Raw genomic sequence first — 19,789 nt, 5'->3', positions numbered from 1 at the left:
ATTGCCTTGTCTCCTGCCTGTGTTAGCTCTGCATCAGGGCCAGTTTTTGGTCAATTTTCCATTTCTGAACATTATCTAAAAATACCTGTGTTTTATTCATAAAAAAATACAAAAAATATTCTAAAAAAATAAAAGAGTCTTCGGTGGCTGTGTGTGCATTTGTCATTTGTGTAGTTCCAACCAGTGCGCTCTTTTTGCCAACACAAAGTGCTATAATACAGTGCTCGCTCATTTGTGTAGTTCCAACCAGTGCAGTCCTTTTGCTCATTATTTGTGTAGTTCCAACCAGTGTTGCAAGGGCCAAGTGCTATCGCGAATACCAAAGAAAGGCAGGGGACTGAAGATGAACACATTGACAAGAAGGGAACATTCATCCAATGAGATGGTTATTGAAACACCCACAGATGCTTCAACCAGCTGTGAGATGGCAGAACCTTCTTCTTCATCAGTTCAAAAGACTCTACGTTCAGATCCTGATGTCCTTCCAACTACCTCTGATACTACTTGTTATGAAGAGGAGGGCGAGGAGGCGGACGTGTCAGAGGAATGGGAGGAAGACAAGATGGAATGTGCTTCCACCACAGGAATTAGTGATCAAGACGAGGACTGCATGCTGATGGAGGGCGAGCTACAGAAACAACCAACAATTATACTCCCTTCCACAAACACCGACAGTCCAAACACGAGCATGAGTACATCTGAAGTGCCTAGTAGGGGTAGGCCGAGATCGCTCCTATGGGATCATTACAACGTCCATAATGAGAGGGCCACTTTGGCAGTTTGCAGGCATTGCGGTGTGAGCGTCAGCAGAGGAAAAGATATGAGGCATCTTGCCACAACAGGGCTAAGGATGCACATTAAGATACACCACCCAAATGTGAAGTTGGTCCTTCTTACTTAACTTGCAATACTGCTACAGAAATTAGTATGTATATGCAATATTTCCCAGATAATTTTCAGAGTTTTTTCAAAGTGCAATTTCTGTTACTTTTGGTTACTTTTTCTTTATTTATTTCTTATATTTACTTTCTAAGTTTTTATAATATTATTTTTATATATTAATAATTTATAATTTAATTGTATATATTATTTTTATTATTATTTATAATTATATTTTATAAATATTTTATAAATTTAATTATATTTTATTTAAATATTTATATTATTATTTATTTCATTTATATAATAATATATTATTATATTATTTTATTTTATTTTATATTGTATTGTATATATTATATAATTTTATATTATTTATTATTATTATTTATTTATTATTATTTATATTTTATTTATTTAAATTTTATTATTATATTATTGTTTATTTCATTATATTATTAAATTGACTCAGTTTTGGCTACTTTATCTTATTACTTTTTTATTTAATATCTTAATATCTTGTTCTGTTTGATTATTTTATTTGATTTATTTTATGAAATGATTTTGTTTATAGAGCATTTAGCATTGCGCAATCGCGTCCGCCATTTTAACGAATCGATTCGTTATTATTTTAATAGCGAATCGATTCGTATTTAATAACGAAGTTTCGGAAGTCGTTTTTGCGCATGCACAAATCGCGTCCGCCATCTTAACGAATCGATTTGTTATAACCTTAACGAATCGACCCCCGCACCAATAACGAAGTTTCGGAAGTGGTTTGCGCATGCGCGGGGGTCCGCCATCTTAACGAATCGATTCGTAAATATTTACGAAATTTCGTAAATACCGAACTTTTTTTGGGAAAATTTTGTAATTATTTTAAATATCGAAACAAAAAAACACCCCAATTACAAATCGATTTTAGAAACAAATTTTTGCGTTGTTACCCAGGCCTACTGCGTAGGTCATGCCCTTCCAGTGCTAGAATTTTAGGCTTGTTTATGTTGGCCCACTCCTTTACCCAGGTCAAGCCGCAGGCGTCGTGGTACGTCTGTAAGTCGGGGAGTCCCAGTCCGCCTTTTTCTTTGTTTTCAATCAGGCCCATGTATTTGTTTTCAATCAGGCTCTTGGTTTTTTTCCGTGCCACATGAATTTTGAGATTTCTTTGTTCCAATTATTGATTACTTGTGTGTTCCTAATTATTGGGATGACTTGAAAAAGATAGAGGAGTTTTGGCAGTATTGACATTTTAATAGCTGAAATTCTTCCTAGCATGGAGAGGTTCAAATGTTTCCAATTCGCCATATCGTTTTTGATCTCTTTCCACTTTGTGTCGTAGTTATTCTTTAACAGGTGTGAGTTTTTTGCAGTTAGGGTTATTCCGAGATATTTTATTTTGTCTGTGACTTGTATCCCACTTTTCCCTTGCAATATTTTTTGTCGTTCTTTGGAGATGTTTTTGTTAGCCATTTTGTTTTCTTTTTGTTTATGATTAAACCTGCCAATGCACCGAATTCTTCAATTTTATTTATCCATGATTCAGAGCTTTCTACTGGGTCTTCGATTATACAAATTAAATCGTCCGTGAATGCTCTTAGTTTGTACGAATGTTTCCTTATTTTGGCTCCTCTAAGTTTGTTATCATTTCTTATATTATTTAAGAGTATCTCCAGAGACATAATGAAAAGCAGTGGGGATAGTGGGCATCCTTGTCGTGTGCCTTTTTGTATTTGTATGTTGTCTGTGGTGCATCCATTTACACTTATTTTGGCTTCTTGTGTGTTATAAATTGCTTCTATTGAGTTGATGAACCGGTACCCCATGTCTAGTTCTTTCACTAATGCTAAGAAGAACTCCCAATTGATTCGGTCGAATGCCTTTTCTGCATCCACCGAGAGCAGTGCACACTCCTTATCTATGTTTTTTCCATAGTATTCTATAATGTTGACAACTGTTCGGATGTTATCTTTAATTGAACGATGAGGAAGAAATCCTGCTTGCTCTTCTTGGATCCATTCTTTAAGAAATTCTTTTAACCTTTTGGCGATTATACTTGCATATATTTTATAATCTACGTTGAGTAGTGATATCGGACGATAATTCTTTACGTCCGTTTTGGCTGTCCCTTCCTTATGTATCATTATTATTTTTGCTTGTTTCCATGTATTTGGGATGCTTTGTGTTTCTAGTGCTTGGTTCATTAATCTTTTCAATTTAGGTAGCAATTCTTTCTCGTATGTTTTATAATATGTAGCTGTGAATCCGTCGGGTCCCGGTGTTTTTGAAGCGTCTAACTTCTTTATCGCATTTTGTATTTCCCGGTTCATTATTTCTTTATTTAATGTTCTTCAGAAATCTTTTCTAACTTTTGTTCTCCTAAGTAGTGAGTAATGTCATCCATCCGGGATTCCCCTCTTGAGTATAGCTTGCCATAGTAATTGTTAAATTGATTTATTATATCTTTGTCTTTCGTGTACTCTTTTTCCTCGGTGATGATCTTTGTGATATATTGCTTTTGTTTCTTTCTCCCAATCTTCCTTGCCAACCATGTTCCAATTTTGTTCGCATTGTAGAAGTGCGATTGTTTTGCAAATTTTAGTTTTTTTGCCATCAGTTCTGTCTCTAGTACTATTCTCATTTTTTGTAGTCTTTCTATTTCAGAGATCAATTTAGCATTTCTTGGATTTTGTTTCAATTTGCCTTCTGCCTCATCCAGTTTTGTTGTTATCGTTTTCATCTGTTCATTTCTCTTCTTGTTTCTTATCGCCGACTGTTGTATACACATTCCTCTCATCACTGCCTTTCCCGCATCCCATATTGTCTGCATATCTATATCTTCTGTTTCATTTGTTTCAAAGTAGTTGGTTAGATGGGTTCTAATGATTTGTTGTGTTTTTTGATCTTTCAGTAAATTGTCATTCAATCGCCAGGTACTTTGTCTTCTTTTTTGATTGTATATTATCTCTATCGGGCTGTGATCTGAATCCTTCCTTGTCAGTATTTCTATTCGGTCTATTTTGGACAATAGTGAGTATGTATTCCATACCATGTCTATTCTAGACCAACTTCTATGTCTCCCCGAGAAGAATGTGTAGTCACGCTCACCTGGCTGATGGTTTCTCCACGCATCTAGTAAATTTAATTCTTCTAGCAGTTTAACCATTGTTTGGGGTAATAGGTTTATCTTTGTTGTTTTCTGCAGTTTCTCCTCTGATTTTCTGTCATCTCTGCTGCTTATTATTCCATTATAGTCTCCCATTATTATTAGATGTTCATATTCTTCTTCCTGGATTAAGTTTCTGAGTTTCCATACAAATTTCGATTTGGGTTCGTTTGGCACATATATATTGCACACTAGGGTTTTTTGGTTATCAATTGATATTGTGACTCCTATTATTCTCCCTTTGTCGTCTTTAAATGCTTGGTGTGGGTTTACATATATGACTACGCCTCTTTTTTTTCTTGTGCTAGTGAGAAGAATTATTTGCCTAATTTTTTTTGAATTATATGTGCTGAGTGTTTTTGTGCGATGTGAATTTCTTGCAGTGCTATCAAATCGTATTTTCCTTGTTTAATCCTGTTGAAGACTCTTCTTCTTTTATTCGGGGAGTTCAGCCCATTGATGTTTTGGTTATAGCACTTAATTGTTCTTTCCATATTCATCCTTCTTTTCCACGATCCTCTCCAGTTTTGATATTGATGTTGACGTGCTTGGAGTTTCCTCTGCTTTTTCTGGAGATTCTGTTCTACACCTTTTAACTTGCATCATTTGTCCAGGGATGTATTGGTATTCCTGTTCTTCCTTGTTCCTCTTAATTGTTTTTAGAAAATCCGACGCTTTCTCCTCCAAAGTTATCCATATCTTTTCGTTTTTATAAGTTGCCATTAGGCCCTCACCTTTTTCCCATCTAAATCTAATGTGTTCTCTTTTAAGTTTGTCGGCCAATTCCTTGTACTTTCTCCTTTTTTGTATTGTCGATTGTGTGTGTTCTTTCAAAATGATAACCTTTTTGTCTTTATAATATGGTGGGGTTTTAAAGCTCTTCTTAAGAATTTCATCCCAAATGTATTTCCTACCAAATTGCACTATTATGTCTCTTTCCACTTTGTGCTTCTTTACATAACTCGTTGTTATCCGATATGTCCTATCAATGTTGGTTTCTGCGTCTTCTTCTGGGATTCCTAGTAGTTCTGCTGTTATTGATACCACTATTTGCCTCAAGTTTTCTTTTGATTCTTCTAGGACGTTTCAAAACCTTAGATAGTATTCCAATTCTTTTTGTTCCGCTTGATTTTGTCTTGCTTCCATCTTTTCTTCTCTTAGCTCTATGTCTCCTAGTTTGTCTTTTATTTTTTCTTGCATCTTTTCCAGTTCAGCCACGTCCGTCTGATTTTTCCTCATTTCTTGTCTCATTGCGTCCATTTCTTTCTTCATCTCTCCCAGTTCGTTAGTGATCTTTTTCCTCATTTTAGCCATCTCTTCCGTTAGATCGTTCTTCAATCTCATTCTTTGATCTTCTGCTATTTTTTGATAAGCATCTTGTTTTTCTTGGTATGCTTCCTGTTGCTCTAGTATTTTCTGTATTTCCTTTAATATTTCCTTTTCCGTTGGGTTTCCTGAGACTGAGCCTCTCCTTTGCTCTGTTTGTTCCACTTTTTCTGCTTTTTCGATTTTTTCTAGTTTGTTCTTGGGTGTTGCCATATTCAGCCAATTCTTCAGTGTTCCTGCAATTTAGATTTTTGCTGCCGTTTTGAGTTTTTTTGTTTGTTTGTTTTGGTGTCTAGGTTGGTTCTTATTTGTTCTCTTTCAATTACACTTTCTTTACAATTTATTCCAATTTTATTTCATACACTCAGGTAATCTTTCAATCAATATCTCGGTCCCTTAAATTCGAGCAATATCCTACTTCATCAATTCGTTAAACACCTCTTTAATTCTCTTCTTTCTCTCACTCTTTGACACACTTTATTTATTTATTTATTATATATTATTATTATTATTATTATTATTATTATTATTATTATTATTTTCCCTTACCCTTTTCAGCTTTTTCGCCCGCTTCCTTCCTCTCTAGGCCTTTTGCTCGATTTCTGTCCTGTCTCTCCTCCTTGTCCTGCCGTCACTTCCGCCTTCTCCCCTTCTCCCGGAGCTCCACATGGTTCTAGCTTTCTGGATTTCTTTCTTGGGGGGAGCGAACCTCGTGGATGTACCACTTCCGCCTTCTCCCTTACCAGAATGCACCTCGGGTGGTTTGCTCCTCCTTCCTTCTACTTTTTGTCTTTGTTGTTTCTGTATGGGGAGCGCGCCTCGTGACTCAGCTTTCGTTATCTCTGTGATATCAGGAGGAGGGTGCCGAGAGGTGGCTGCGGCGTTTCCAAGGCCGAAATGGTGGGTAAGGCTCTCTTCTCGTTTCCTGTGCTTTCTATGCTTTAAACCTTTAAATCTTTGAACCCTTTGTCATCATCTTTCCGATCCACCCCTCTGTCTTTATTTAATTGCTTATTATTTTGTTTTATTGTTAATTCTCCTTGCTTCTCTCTTTATATCTTTCTCCTTCTCCCTCCCTTGTTTAGCCTTGTTCTTCTATAGCGTCCTGTCCGTCGCCTCCGTCGCCTCCGCACCTATTCCACATCTACTCCCAAAGTTTTCTTATTTCTTATTTCGTTTATTTTAATTCTTTGTTTTGTTTCCCTTATTTCTCTTGATTTGTTCCAATAGGCTCTGCTTCTCACTCTCTCACTCTCTCTCTGTGCCTTGCTTTACTTTTGCTTTGCTTTGCTGTTTGCTCTGTTTTGTTCTTCTCGCTCCTACTTTAGCCCCCTGTACTTTCCTTATATTGCGCCGTGGGGGTTTTAAACCACTCACCTATTGTTGTTTTGCTCTCCAACGTCTTTAAAAGCAGTGGCGCTCGGTCGCTGTTCTTCCCAAGTCCAGATCCCTGGATGGGATACCTCTTTGCCAGCCGCTGCCCTCCCCCCATCCAGGTCTGCTGGCTTGAGGGGGACCCACACTCGAGACCGTCGGATTGGGGTATTGGGGGCTTCGCGTTGCTCAGGCACTCAATCCGGCCCGAGGTAAGAGGCTAACTCGCCTCCGCTAGCCTAAATTAGAGGTTGACCCTGAGGAGCTCCTCTGGAGTCCAACCAGCCGCCATGTCGCCAACCCGGAATAAAAAAAAGCAAACTTTTCAAAGTGGCTTTTGAACAGGCATAGGCCAACTTTGGTCCTCCAGGTGTTTTGGACTTCAACTCCCACAATTCCTAACAGCCTACTGTTAGGCCACCAAAAATGGAGGTGTGACTATTATGTGATGAAATACAGTTAACCTGTCAAGTTGACTTGCTTCATGGCTGTTAGGAATTGTGGGAGTTGAAATCAAAAACACCTGGAGGGCTGAAGTTTGATTGTGCCTGCATTAGACCTTCAAATTTAACTTTTAATTTGAAGGAATAAGGAGGAAAGGAAGCAGTCCTAAACAGCTCTGCGACTCTTATGCAAGGAGCACAAAAATACCAATCTTGCCACCCATAAAATGGAGGTGTGACTATTATGTGATTAAATACAGTATCTGTCAAGTTAACTTGCTTCATAACCAGCTGCTAGGAATTGTGGGAGTTGAAGTCCAAAGCACCTAGAGGGTAAAAGTTTGCTCATTTCTGCATCAGACCTACAAATTTAACTTTATATTGGAAGGAAGGAAGGAAGCAGTCTCAAACAACTCTGTGCTCTTATGCAAGGAACACAAAAATCCCAATCTTGCCAACCAAAAAATGGAGGTACAACTATTATGTGATGAAATGCAGTTAACTTGCTTCATGGCTGGCTGTTAGGAATTGTGGGAGCTGAAGTCCAAAACACCTGGAGTTTGCTCACACCTGTATCAGATTTTCAAATGTAACTTTAAATTGGAAGGAAGGAAGGAAGGAAGGAAGGGAGAAGAAAGCAAGCAAGAAAGGAAGCAGTCCCAAACGGCTCTGCAACTGTTGTGCAAGGAACACATTTATTACTAATAATATTACAATATAATGGTATAGTACAATATAGTAATATATACTGATATTGTACTATGCTAATAATATAATATATTGTATGAAAATATATATTGTAAGCCACTCTGAGTCCCCTTCGGGGTGAGAAGGGCAGCATATAAATGCTGTAAATAAATAAATAAACACAAAAATACCAATCTTGTCACCCAAAAATAGGGAGGTGACTATTATGCGATGAAATACAGTTAACCTGTCAAGTTAACTTACTTTGTGGCTAGCTGTTAGGAATTGTGGGAGCTGAAGTCCAAAATACCTGGAAGGTAAAAGTTTGCTCACATCTGCATTAGACCTTCAAATTTAACTTTTAATTGGAAGGAAAGAAGGAAGCAAGGAAGGAAGCAGACCCAAATGGCTCTGCAACTCTTTTGTGAGGAACACAAAAAGTCCAATCTTGCTACTCAAAAAATGGGGGTGCGACTGTTATGTGATGAAATACAGTTAACCTGTCAAGTTAACTTGCTTCATAACTGGCTGCTAGGAATTGTGGGAGTTGAAGTCCTAAACATCTGGAGAGTAAAAGTTCGCTGATGCCTGCATCACACCTTCAAATTTAACTTTACATTGGTAGGTAGGTAGGAAGGAAGGAAGGAAGGAAGGAGGAAACCAGTCCCAAATGATTCTGTGACTCTTATGCAAGGAACACAAAAATACCAATCTTGCCACCTAAAACATGGACGTGCGGCTATTATGCGATGAAATATAGTTAACCTGTCAAGTTACTTTGCTTCGTGGCTGGCTGTTAGGAATTGTGAGAGCTGAAGACCAAAACACCTGGTAGGTAAAAGTTTGCTCATGCCTGCATTAGACCTTCAAATGTAACTTTTAATTGGAAGGAAAAAAGGAAGCCAGGAAGGAAGCAGACCCAAATGGCTCTGCAACTCTTATGTGGGGAACACAAAAAGTCCAATCTTGCCTCCCAAATAATGGGGGTGAGACTGTTATGTGACCTGTCAAATTAATTTGCTTCGTAACCGGCTGTTAGGAATTGTGGGAGCTAAAGTCCAAAACACCTGGAGGGCTGAAGTTTGCTTACACCAGCTTTAGAACAATCCCTAGATGTTGTCCATATACTCAGGCAAACAAAGCCTTTGAACAACTACATCCACCAACTGGAGTGAGAGAGAGAAAGAGGGAGACAGAAAAGCCAAGCGATTCTACAAAAGTGATCCAAACCCCGCCTGACCTTGTGATAATAGGATCACGCCAGGATTAGCCCGTGACATGGATTGGACTGGGCTTCATTGTTCGCTGGCCACAGCAAAGTAATCTTTCCCCAGACATTCAGCAACACTCACTCGCTTGCTTGCTCACTGGCTTCTGGCTTGGCTTTGCCTGCCCCACCTTCAGGACAAAGAACTACTGGAAAGGAAAGGAAGGGAAAGGAAGGGAGAAGAGAGGGAAGGGGGAAGGGGAGGGAAGGAAGGAAGGAAGGAAGAAGGGAATGGAAGGAAGAAGGGAAGGGAAGGGAGAAGGAAAGGGAAGGGTGAAGGGAGAAGGGAGAAGGGAAGGGAAGAGAGAAGGGAAGAGAAGGGAGACAGGAAGGGAAGAAAGAAGGGGAGAAAGGAAGGGAAAGGAGAAGGGAAGGGAAGAGAGAAGAGAAGGGAAGGGAGAAGGGAAGGAAGAAGGAAAGGGAAGGGGGAAGGGAAGGGAGAAGGGAAGGGGGAAGCGGGAAGGAAATGGAAGGGAGACGGGAAGAGAAGGGAAGGGAGAAGGAAAAAGAAAGGGAGAAGGGAAGAGAGAAGGGAAGGGAAGGGAAGGGAAGGGAAGGGAAGGGAGGGGAGGGGAGGGGAGGGGAGGGGAGGGGAAGGGAAGGGAAGGGAAGGGAAGGGAAGGGAAGGGAAGGGAAGGGAAGGGAAGGGAAGGGAAGGGAAGGGAAGGGAAGGGAAGGGAAGGGAGGGGAAGGGAAGGGAAGGGAAGGGAGAAGGGAAGGGAGAAGAGAAGGGAAGGGGGAAGGGGAGGGAAGGAAGAAGGGAATGGAAGGAAGAAGGGAAGGGAAGAGAGAAGGAAAGGGAAGGGGTGAAGGGAAGGGAGAAGGGAAGGGAGAAGGGAAGGGAAGGGAAGGGAAGGGAAGGGAGGGGAAGGGAAGGGAAGGGAGAAGGGAAGGGAGAAGAGAAGGGAAGGGGGAAGGGGAGGGAAGGAAGAAGGGATTGGAAGGAAGAAGGGAAGGGAAGAGAGAAGGAAAGGGAAGGGGAGAAGGGAAGGGAGAAGGGAAGGGAAGGGAAGGGAAGGGAGGGGAAGGGAAGGGAAGGGAGAAGGGAAGGGAGAAGAGAAGGGAAGGGGGAAGGTGAGGGAAGGAAGAAGGGAATGGAAGGAAGAAGGGAAGGGAAGAGAGAAGGAAAGGGAAGGGGAGAAGGGAAGGGAGAAGGGAAGGGAGAAGGGAAGGGAAGGGAAGGGAAGGGAGAAGGGAAGGGAAGGGAAGGGAAGGGAGGGGAAGGGAAGGGAGAAGCGAAGGGAAGGGAGGGGAAGGGAAGGAAGAAGGAAAGGGAAGGGGGAAGGGAAGGAAAGGGAAAAGGGAAGGGAAGGGAAGGGAAGGGAGGGGAAGGGAAGGGAGAAGGGAAGGGAAGGGAGAGGGGAAGGGAAGGGAAGGGGGAAGGGGAGGGAAGGAAGAAGGGAATGGAAGAGAGAAGAGAAGGGAAGGGAGAAGGGAAGGAAGAAGGAAAGGGAAGGGGGAAGGGAAGGGAGAAGGGAAGGGGGAAGCGGGAAGGAAAAGGAAGGGAGACGGGAAGAGAAGGGAAGGGAGAAGGAAAAAGAAAGGGAGAAGGGAAGAGAGAAGGGAAGGGAAGGGAAGGGAAGGGAAGGGAGGGGAAGGGAGAAGGGAAGGGAGAAGAGAAGGGAAGGGGGAAGGGGGAAGGGGAGGGAAGGAAGAAGGGAATGGAAGGAAGAAGGGAAGGGAAGAGAGAAGGAAAGGGAAGGGGTGAAGGGAAGGGGTTAAGGGAAGGGAGAAGGGAAGGGAGAAGGGAAGGGAAGGGAAAGGAAAGGAGGGGAAAAGGGAAGGGAGAAGAGAAGGGAAGGGGGAAGGGGAGGGAAGGAAGAAGGGAAGAGAGAAGGGAAGAGAAGGGAGACGGAAAAGGAAGAAAGGAGGAAAGGGAGAAAGGAAGGGAAAGGAGAAGGGAAGGGAAGAGAGAAGGGAAGGGAAGGGAGAAGGGAAGGAAGAAGGAAAAGGAAGGGGGAAGGGAAGGGAGAAGGGAAGGGAGGGGAAGGGAAGGGAGAAGGGAAGGGAGGGGAAGGGAAGGGAGAAGGGAAGGGAAGGGAGAAGAGAAGGGAAGGGGGAAGGGGAGGGAAGAAGAAGGGAATGGAAGGAAGAAGGGAAGGGAAGAGAAAAGGAAAGGGAAGGGGAGAAGGGAAGGGAAGGAAGAAGGGAAGGGAGAAGGGAAGGGAAGAGAGAAGGGAAGAGAAGGGAGACGGGAAAGGAAGAAAGAAGGGAAGGGAGAAAGGAAGGGAAAGGAGAAGGGAAGGGAAGAGAGAAGGGAAGGGAAGGAGAAGGGAAGGAAGAAGGAAAGGGAAGGGGGAAGGGAAGGGAGAAGGGAAGGGGGAAGGGGGAAGGAAAAGGGAGACGGGAAGAGAAGGGAAGGGAGAAGGGAAAGGAAGGGAGAAGGGAAGGGAAAGGAGACGGGAAGAGAAGGGAAGAGAAGGGAAGAGAAGAGAAGAGAAGAGAAGGGCGGATGTGAAACTTGCCAACAGCGAAAGAGATAGTGGGTGGATCCAGGCAAACTATGTCAGGATTCCAGGAGTGGCTGACGTCGAGCATGCCCCCCCCCAAACAAGGTATTGTGACTTATAGTTCTGCAAAGGACAAAGGTACCAGACTGCACAATAGGGGTTAAGTCTTGGTCACATTGCCAAGGCACTGACAACAACAAGGACCACACAAGGCTTTTGGGAAACGGCTGGATCTTGGGACTTCTGCCCTTCGTGAGAGTTGTAGTTTCCCAAGGACCAAAGTGTGAATCAGTTGGGGTTTCATCTGCCAGCCTTCCCAATGATCATGGACTCTCTGCCTGCATGTCTTGGACTTCAGTACATACTATCTCCCTCATGAACTTTCCTCAAAGACCTTTTAAAACATTGGACTTCAGGCTTCTTCATGAAAATTAATCCTCTTATTAAATATACTTGGGATGTGGGACAAAGATGGGATTTTGTTGCTATGAAATGCTTATGATTTGAATGTATGTATCTTGCTATGAAATATCTTTTGCCCCCTTTACCCTTGCCCTTTGCGCCAAAAAAGGCGACCAGGAAAAACCACTCAGTGCCCAAGGGGGCTGTTGTTCCCTCAAAACCAACCTTATCACAGACATTTGCATGGACAATAACAACTGGAAATTCTTTGTTTATTTTTCTGAGTTGGCCTGGTAAACAGGGAATTTCTCTGGTCACATTTTAATTTAATCACAAAGGGGCGAGACTGGCCCCAGGGGTCTTCTTGCCCGGCTCTGTTTGTTTCATCCAAAAGCCCATCAAAACCAACACATCTTATCTGATCCTGGAAGGGAAAACCTGAATCAAATGGTTATCCCTAAATCACTGATCCATCACAAGAACAAAAAAAACTGGTTTCCTTGGCTGGCTGACCCCTCGGGCACAGGACAGTGGAATGTCATCATCCTCTCCGGACACATCGTCCCTCTTCCGTCCTGCCTCCCTCTCCCTGATTTGCTAAGGAGCCGAAGAGGGAGAGAGTTTTGAAACTTTCAAACCTGTATTTTGCTATAAATATGCTTCTGATCAATGTATTGATATGCTTGCATGTGAATGATCACTGCAATTGCATCCGCTTCAGCTGAATCACTAATAAACCTCGGTGCCACTTCTTCGCCTTGGCAAGAGTCTCATTTCAATTATTAATATCAATAAAATTGCTGGAATCAGGCTTCCCTGAAGGCTTGCCAAGGTAGCGTTCCCTCTTTGGGGGGGAACTAAGGGTCATCTCTCCTTGGAATTGACCCCCCTAAAGTCTAGTTCGACTTCATGGCTACAAATCATCCTTCTTTCAGGTAGATGGAAGGATCCAAGAAGGTTTAGTCCAGAAAAGACTCCACAGCGACAACCCAGTGCATTTCCTGTTTTGAAAGCCACCTTGGGCCCCACTCTGGTAGAAAGGGAGCATACAAGTGCAATAAACTGATAAAGACCTAATAAATAAATAACATTAATCAAACTACTTCTTGTAGAGGCTATGTCGTGCAACAATTACGGAACTACATCCCTGAGACCACATGCAACTCTTGTTATGAATTGTCATGATACACAGGTCTCATTTAAGAAAGGAACAACAACATTTAGGAAACAAGAACAAGAATAACAGCACCACCACCACCACCAATCTCTCTCTCAGCAATCTCTTGTGCAATAAGGTTGCTCTATGATGCCTTTTCTGTAATGGGATTCATAGAGAGAAAAGTGGGATATTACTACTACTATATTACTACTACTATTACCATTACTGTGGCCCCCAGTGTTGTGGTGGGTTAAACCGCTGAGCTGCTGAACTTGTTGACCGAAAGGTCAGCGGTTCAAATCCGGGGAGCGGGGTGAGCTCCTGCTGTTAGCTCCAGCTTCTGCCAAACTATCAGTTGGAAAACATGCAAATGTGAGTAGATGAATAGGTACCGCTTCGGTAGGAAGGTAGTGGCTCTCCATGCAGTCATGGCCACATGACCTTGAAGATGTCTACAGATAACGCTGGCTCTTTGGCTTAGAAATGGAGATGAGCACCACCCCACAGTCGGACACGACTAGACTTAATGTCAAGGGGAAACCTTTACCTTTATCTTTACTACTACTTCTACCACTACCAATAATAATAATTAATAAATAAATAAATAAATAAGTAAGTAAGTAAATAATTGCTCAGATTATTCATTAGAACTTGTGCCACAAACACCATCTGCCTGCAACAAAGAACTGGTGGGATCACAAGCTGGAAAAGTTACAGAAAATGAACACGTCAAGATACTCTGGGACTTCCGGATTCAGACTGACAGAGTTTTGGAGCACAATACTCCTGACCTTTGTTTAAAAAACAAAGTATGGATTGTCAATGTTGCCATCCCAGGCGACAGCAGGATTGAAGAGAAAAAACTGGAAAAGCTGACACGATATAAGAATTTAAAGATCGAACTACAAAGACTGTGGCACAAGCCAGTCAAGGTGGTCCCAGTGGTGATCAGCACACTGGGTGCAGTGCCTAAAGACCTTGGCCTGCACTTAAAGAGAATCGGCGTGGACAAGATTACCATCTGCCAGCTGCAAAAGGCCACCTTACTGGGATCTGCACGCATTATTCGCCAATACATCACACAGTCCTAGACACTTGGGATGTGTCTGATGTGTGATCCAATATAGTAGCCAGCAGAGTGTCTGCTGTGGACCCATCTTGTTGTGTTTCAAATAATAATAATAATAATAATAATAATAATAATAATAGTGAACTGCAAGACTCTGGCACAAACCAGTAAAGGTGGTCAGAGTGGTGATTGGTGCACTGGGTGCAGTGTCTAAAGACCTTGGCCTGCACTTAAAGACAATCACCGCTGGCAAGATTACCATCTGCTAGTTGCAGAAAGCCACCTTACTGGGATCTGCACGCATTATTCACCGATACATCACACAGTCCTAGATACTTGGGAAGTGCCCGATGTGTGATCCAATACAACAGCCAGCAGAGTGTCTGCTGTGGACCCATCTTGTTGTGTTTCAAATAATAATAATAGTAATAGTAATAATAATAATAATAATAATAATGACATATCTTGTGAAGTCCTGTAAGGAGAGACAAGTAGGGAAAAAGGTAAAGGTTTCCCCTTGATATTAAGTCCTTTCTGTAATGGAATCCATTGCACAATAAGCACACTGCTGGCTTCAATTGTGCAATGGTCCCAGTGACAAAGCTACAGATTTACTCCTCTATTGAAAATATGGACACTGTGCATCATTACAATTCACTTTGACATGCTCCTAAGTCAGTTTATGGAGCCCCCAGTGGCACAGTGGATTAAACTGTGGAGCTGCTGAACTTGCTGACCGAAAGGTCTGTGGGGAGCAGGGTGAGCTCCTGATGTTAGCCCCAGCTTCTGCCAACCTAGCAGTTTGAAAACATGCAAGTGTTAGTAGATCAATAGGTACCACTCTGGTGGGAAGGTAATGGCGCTCCATGCAGTCATGCTGACCACATGACCTTGGAGGTGTCTACGGACAGCGCCGGCTCTTCGGTTTAGAAATGGAGATGAGCACCAACCCCCAGAGTTGGACACGACTAGACTTAATGTCAAGGGGAAACCTCTACGTTTAAGTCAGTTTATGCTGTCATAAATACCCAACAAGATGCCAACATGCCTTTCTCCAGAGGCTTCGAAGGAAGCTGGGCCAATGGAACTGGTATGTATAACCATGTCTCACACCAAGGAGCTTCTTTTAGCAGGTAGAAGGAACAGGGAATTCTGAAATAGTGAATCTCTCAAGCTACCAGCTATAAGGAACTTCACACTAAGGATCACAGAAGGAAATTGATAAAACAGGTAAAGATATAACTGTGTATAGATATATTTGAATGACGTTTGAACTGAGAGGTTTTTAAAAGGCTTCTTCAATTGGGTACACTGCCACCTTATGGTTTAATATTCAGGCTGAATTATAGGTGTGGAGAGGATACTTAGTAACACCCTTCTGTGTTATGATAGTGTTTATTTTCTTCAGAGGATTTAAATACAAATGACGTTCACACACAGGCTGTTGTAAAGTGTTAACTATAATAAAACGTTTATTTAACAGGCTTAAACTTTTCTGGTACAAATTCGTAATGGTTTCTGTAAGTTAATGTCACAAAGGCTTTTGGTTACGTTTGATGTACAATTCTTAGATGGGTACTGAGTTCAAATCTAGAATTAACAAACAGGAGATTATCTCAGGAAACTAATCTCTTATGATAATTCCAAACCAGATTCCCACTTTCTGGAATCTAGCCAATCTTGGCCTAGCCTTCCTCGAGAATAACAGAAACAGACCATAAGCATGGTCCTGTTCCCACTGTCAGTAATTCTGGCTAATTCCTCTAGCCCTTGAATACTACCAAAGATTAATTCCATTCTCCTATCTAGCACTATCCAACTGTGAACACCAACCGACTACCTAACTCCTAACTGGCAAATCCCAACTGACAAAACTCAAGCCCCAAATTCAAAAAGTACACTTTTTCCTCTATTTGAATATTAGGCTCCGCTCCCTATTCCTAACCAATCCTGTCCATCTACTCTTTGCTTACTGAACTAGGACACATCCCCTCTAAGAAAACCTGACCTAAGATGGCGTCTCCCTGTTTCCCTATCCTAAGATAGCCGCCAGGTCTTCGCTAGGCCCACATTCTAACTGCTAAAGGTAAGGGTTCTTTACAGTATGCAACTCATATAGGGTGTTTTTTACGGCTGAATATTGGCCTCCAAAGTCATAGATAGCCCCACATGGGTTCTCAGGCTCAGGAACAACCAATCCAGGCTTCCTTACCTGTCTCCTGGCATCTCCCCTGATGGCAGCAAACATCTCTCCTGTGACTCCTCTGGGCTCTCAGGTGAGTCGCCGGCTTCTCCTCCCAAACGCTCTACCTGCTTGTGGTCCTGATCAGCATGACATTCACCTGGCATAACGTCCCCCGGTTCTCGGTCGAGGGACTCGACTTGGCCTCGGCCATTCCAAAAAGGATGCTCTTGGTAGGGCTGCGGGAGAGAGGCAGAAAATGAGAAACCTGCTTGGGAAGGAAGAGTGGGTGGGAAGATATCTCCCAACATGGTTGCTTCACTCTCCAGTAAGATGCTCATAGACATCAGAAGGCTCCAAGGTGGTTCGTTACAACAGTCCTATCCTATAAGTTCCTGCACTTGAAAGTGTAAACCTGACATGGACAAGCTTTACATCTCCAGATGTTTTGGATTTCGACTCTCACAATTTCTGACCTCAGGCCCTTTCCTTTTCCCCTTCAGTCACTTAAGTAAAGGAAGGGGCCTAAGGCTATTGCCCATGCCTGCTCCAGAGAGTGAATTCTCAGTGGAAGGGGCCTGAGGCCAGGAATTGTGGGTGTTGAAGTCCAAAACACCAAGAGGGAGGGCTGAAGTGTGCCCATGCCTGCTGTAGAGGAAGCTTCTTTGCACTCCGCACAGGCAACAGAGCCTAACATTGGTTATGGGCCCATCACTCAGCTTAAAAAGAAGATGCCTGAGGCCAGGAATTGTGGGAGTTGAAGTCCAAAACACCTGGAGAGAGGGCTGAAGTGTGCCCATGCCTGCTGTAGAGGAAGCTTCTTTGCACCCCACATAGGCAACAGAGCCTAACGTTGGTTATTGGCCCAGCACTCAGCTTAAGCGACTAAAGGGGGAAAGGAAGGGGCCTGAGACCAGGAATTGTGGGAGTTGAAGTCCAAAACACCTGGAGGGAGGGCTGAAGTGTGCCCATGCCTGGTGTAAACCATGATGGAGAATTGAGAACAGGTGCTACAAATGTCCACGCTGTCCAATGACAGCCAAACGAAAAGAAAAATGTGCAAAATTTGGGTTGTGTGTGCAAAAATCCACAGATTCCCAAAATATTAACTCCATCCAGAATTGGAGCGGGTGAGATATTTTGGTGGCAACTCACGCTCTATCTCTGGAGTATCTCAAAGAAGGGGAATCCACATGCACAGTATCATCTTTAGATCATTTCAAAGCCTCACGTCCTGTAAATACTTAATTGGGAGGATGTCCCACTTGGACCGGACTGGAAAATCGGCACATATATTTCTGAACACAGAATCCAGCAAGGAATAGAGTTAGGGTTTCTCAACCTGGGGGTCGGGAACCCTGTGGGGGTCGCGAGGGGATGTCAGAGGGGTTGCCAAAGACCATCAGAAAACAGTATTTTCTCTTGTCATGGGGGTTCTGTGTGGGATGTTTGGCCCAATTCTATCATTGGTGGGGTTCAGAATGCTCTTTGATTGTAGGTGAATTATAAATCTCAGCAACTACAACTCCCAAATGTCAAGGTCTATTTTCCCCAAACTCCACCAGTGTTCACATTTGGGCATATTGAGTATTCGTGCCAAATTTGGTCCAGATCCATCATTGTTTGAGTCCACAGTGATCTCTGGATGTAGGTGAACTACAACTCCAAAACCAAAGGACACTGAGAGGAGAGAATGCTTCTGGAATACAGCCGGACAGCCCGGAACACTCACAGCAACCCAAGGACATTTTAATTGCATTGTCGAAGGCTTTCATGGCTGGAATCATTGGGTTGTTGTGAGTTTTCCGGGATGTCTAGCCATGTTCCAGAAGCATTCTCTCCTGACGTTTCACCAACAGCTTTGGCAGGCATCCTCATAACCTCTGAGGATGCCTGCCATAGATGTGGGTGAAATGTCAGGAGAGAATGCTTCTGGAATACAGCCGGACAGCCCGGAACATTCACAGCAACCCAAGGACATTTTAATTGTATTCTTGAAGGCTTTCATGGCCAGAATCACTGGGTTGTTGTGGGTTTTTTCAGGCTATATGGCCATATTCTAGAGGCATTCTCTCCTGACGTTTCACCTGCATCTATGGCAAGCATCTTCAGAGGTAGACCTCACTACCTCTGAGGATGCTTGCCATAGATGCAGGCAAAACGTCAGGAGAGAATGCTTCTAGAACATGGCCATATAGCCCGAAAAAACCTACAACAACCCAGACATTTCAGTTTTTTTACAAACTGAATTGTCAGCGCCATATCAAGCAACACACACATTTGACTTAATGCCCATCTCCGCTCTATGACTGCGATAATTCAGAAGTGACATGCTCAAAAGGACATAAAGATATATCCTTTTAACATCCACCGAAGGCCTACTAAAATTACTCCACAGAAAGAAGTCACAGGCCATGATGACTCATGCGTGCATGCAGAGCATAATGTGCAATGGCTTCATAGCAATGGCTATGGGTGAAATTCAATTACTGGTGCTACCTAGAATAGACCCATTGAAGGGTCCATAAATCCCACTGACTTGTTCTCCTTTAGTGGGGACTGAAAACAAAGTGTGTAGGCAGAAAAGCAAAACACAGCAACGGACCAAAGTCATGGCCAGAACCTTTGCAGTCTCCAAAACTCCTAGATGTCGGTTCCTACCTTCTCAGGCATATGGGCTGCTGCGTTTCTTCAGGAAGGCCCTGGCTCCACATACGCAGGAAGCAACGCCACCGAACTGTCCTCCCGACGCATTTTAGCCTTGGGTCCAAGATGCAGCGAGGCAGGTATTAGGGAAATGCTAATGCTTAATTCCCTTGCTTAAGCCTCCTTTGCCACGGAGGGCCACTTCGAACGCTAATAGGCAGAAGGAGATTCGCAGCGATGCTAAAGCAAAGGTGGCTGCGAAAGAGCACCCAAAGCTCAAAAGATCAAGCTGTTTTGCCTTCTCCGCTTTCTCTGTCATTAAAACAACACTCCAGTTCCCTGCTCCATTTCTTCTGCCATTTCTTGCCCTTATATATTTTCGGCATCGCAGTGAGGAGCTGGAATTGCCACAGTTAGTATACAGAGAAGTCAAATTTATGGGCAAATTATAGAATCCACTGTAGTGGTCATGACTGCAAGTATATTAGTAAATTACAGAATCCACTGTAGTGGCCATGACTGAAAGACTATCAGTAAACTATAGAATCCACCATAGTTGTCATGACTGCACGTCTATCAGCAAATTGTAGAATCCACTGTAGTGGCCATGACTGAAAGTCTATCACAGTGGTTCTCAACCCTCATAATGCCATGACCCCTTAATACAATTCCTCATGTTGTGGTGACTCCCAACCCTAACATTATTTTCATTGTTACTTCATAACTGTAATTTTGCTACTGT

The 19,789-nt window shown here is 42.9% G+C and overlaps 1 protein-coding gene across 1 annotated transcript in view; it reads right to left on the bottom strand.

The window, feature by feature from the left end:
* The window catches only part of TRPM1 (transient receptor potential cation channel subfamily M member 1), a 188,486-nt gene extending 169,319 nt beyond the window's left edge, over positions 1–19,167 (bottom strand). The window contains exons 1-2 of the mRNA XM_060755791.2: positions 19,063–19,167; positions 16,432–16,640 (exon numbers count right to left, since the gene is read on the bottom strand). Coding sequence (XP_060611774.2) covers positions 16,432–16,467 — 36 coding nt within the window. The 5' untranslated portion in view covers positions 16,468–16,640; positions 19,063–19,167. The remainder of the gene's footprint in view (positions 1–16,431; positions 16,641–19,062) is intronic.
* Positions 19,168–19,789: the final 622 nt, after the last annotated feature.

The sequence above is a fragment of the Anolis sagrei genome, chromosome 9 (assembly GCF_037176765.1).
Source record: "Anolis sagrei isolate rAnoSag1 chromosome 9, rAnoSag1.mat, whole genome shotgun sequence".
NCBI classification, from domain to species: domain Eukaryota; kingdom Metazoa; phylum Chordata; class Lepidosauria; order Squamata; family Dactyloidae; genus Anolis; species Anolis sagrei.
Note: the sequence above shows the minus strand (reverse complement) of the source record. Positions and strands in the feature narration are given on the sequence as shown.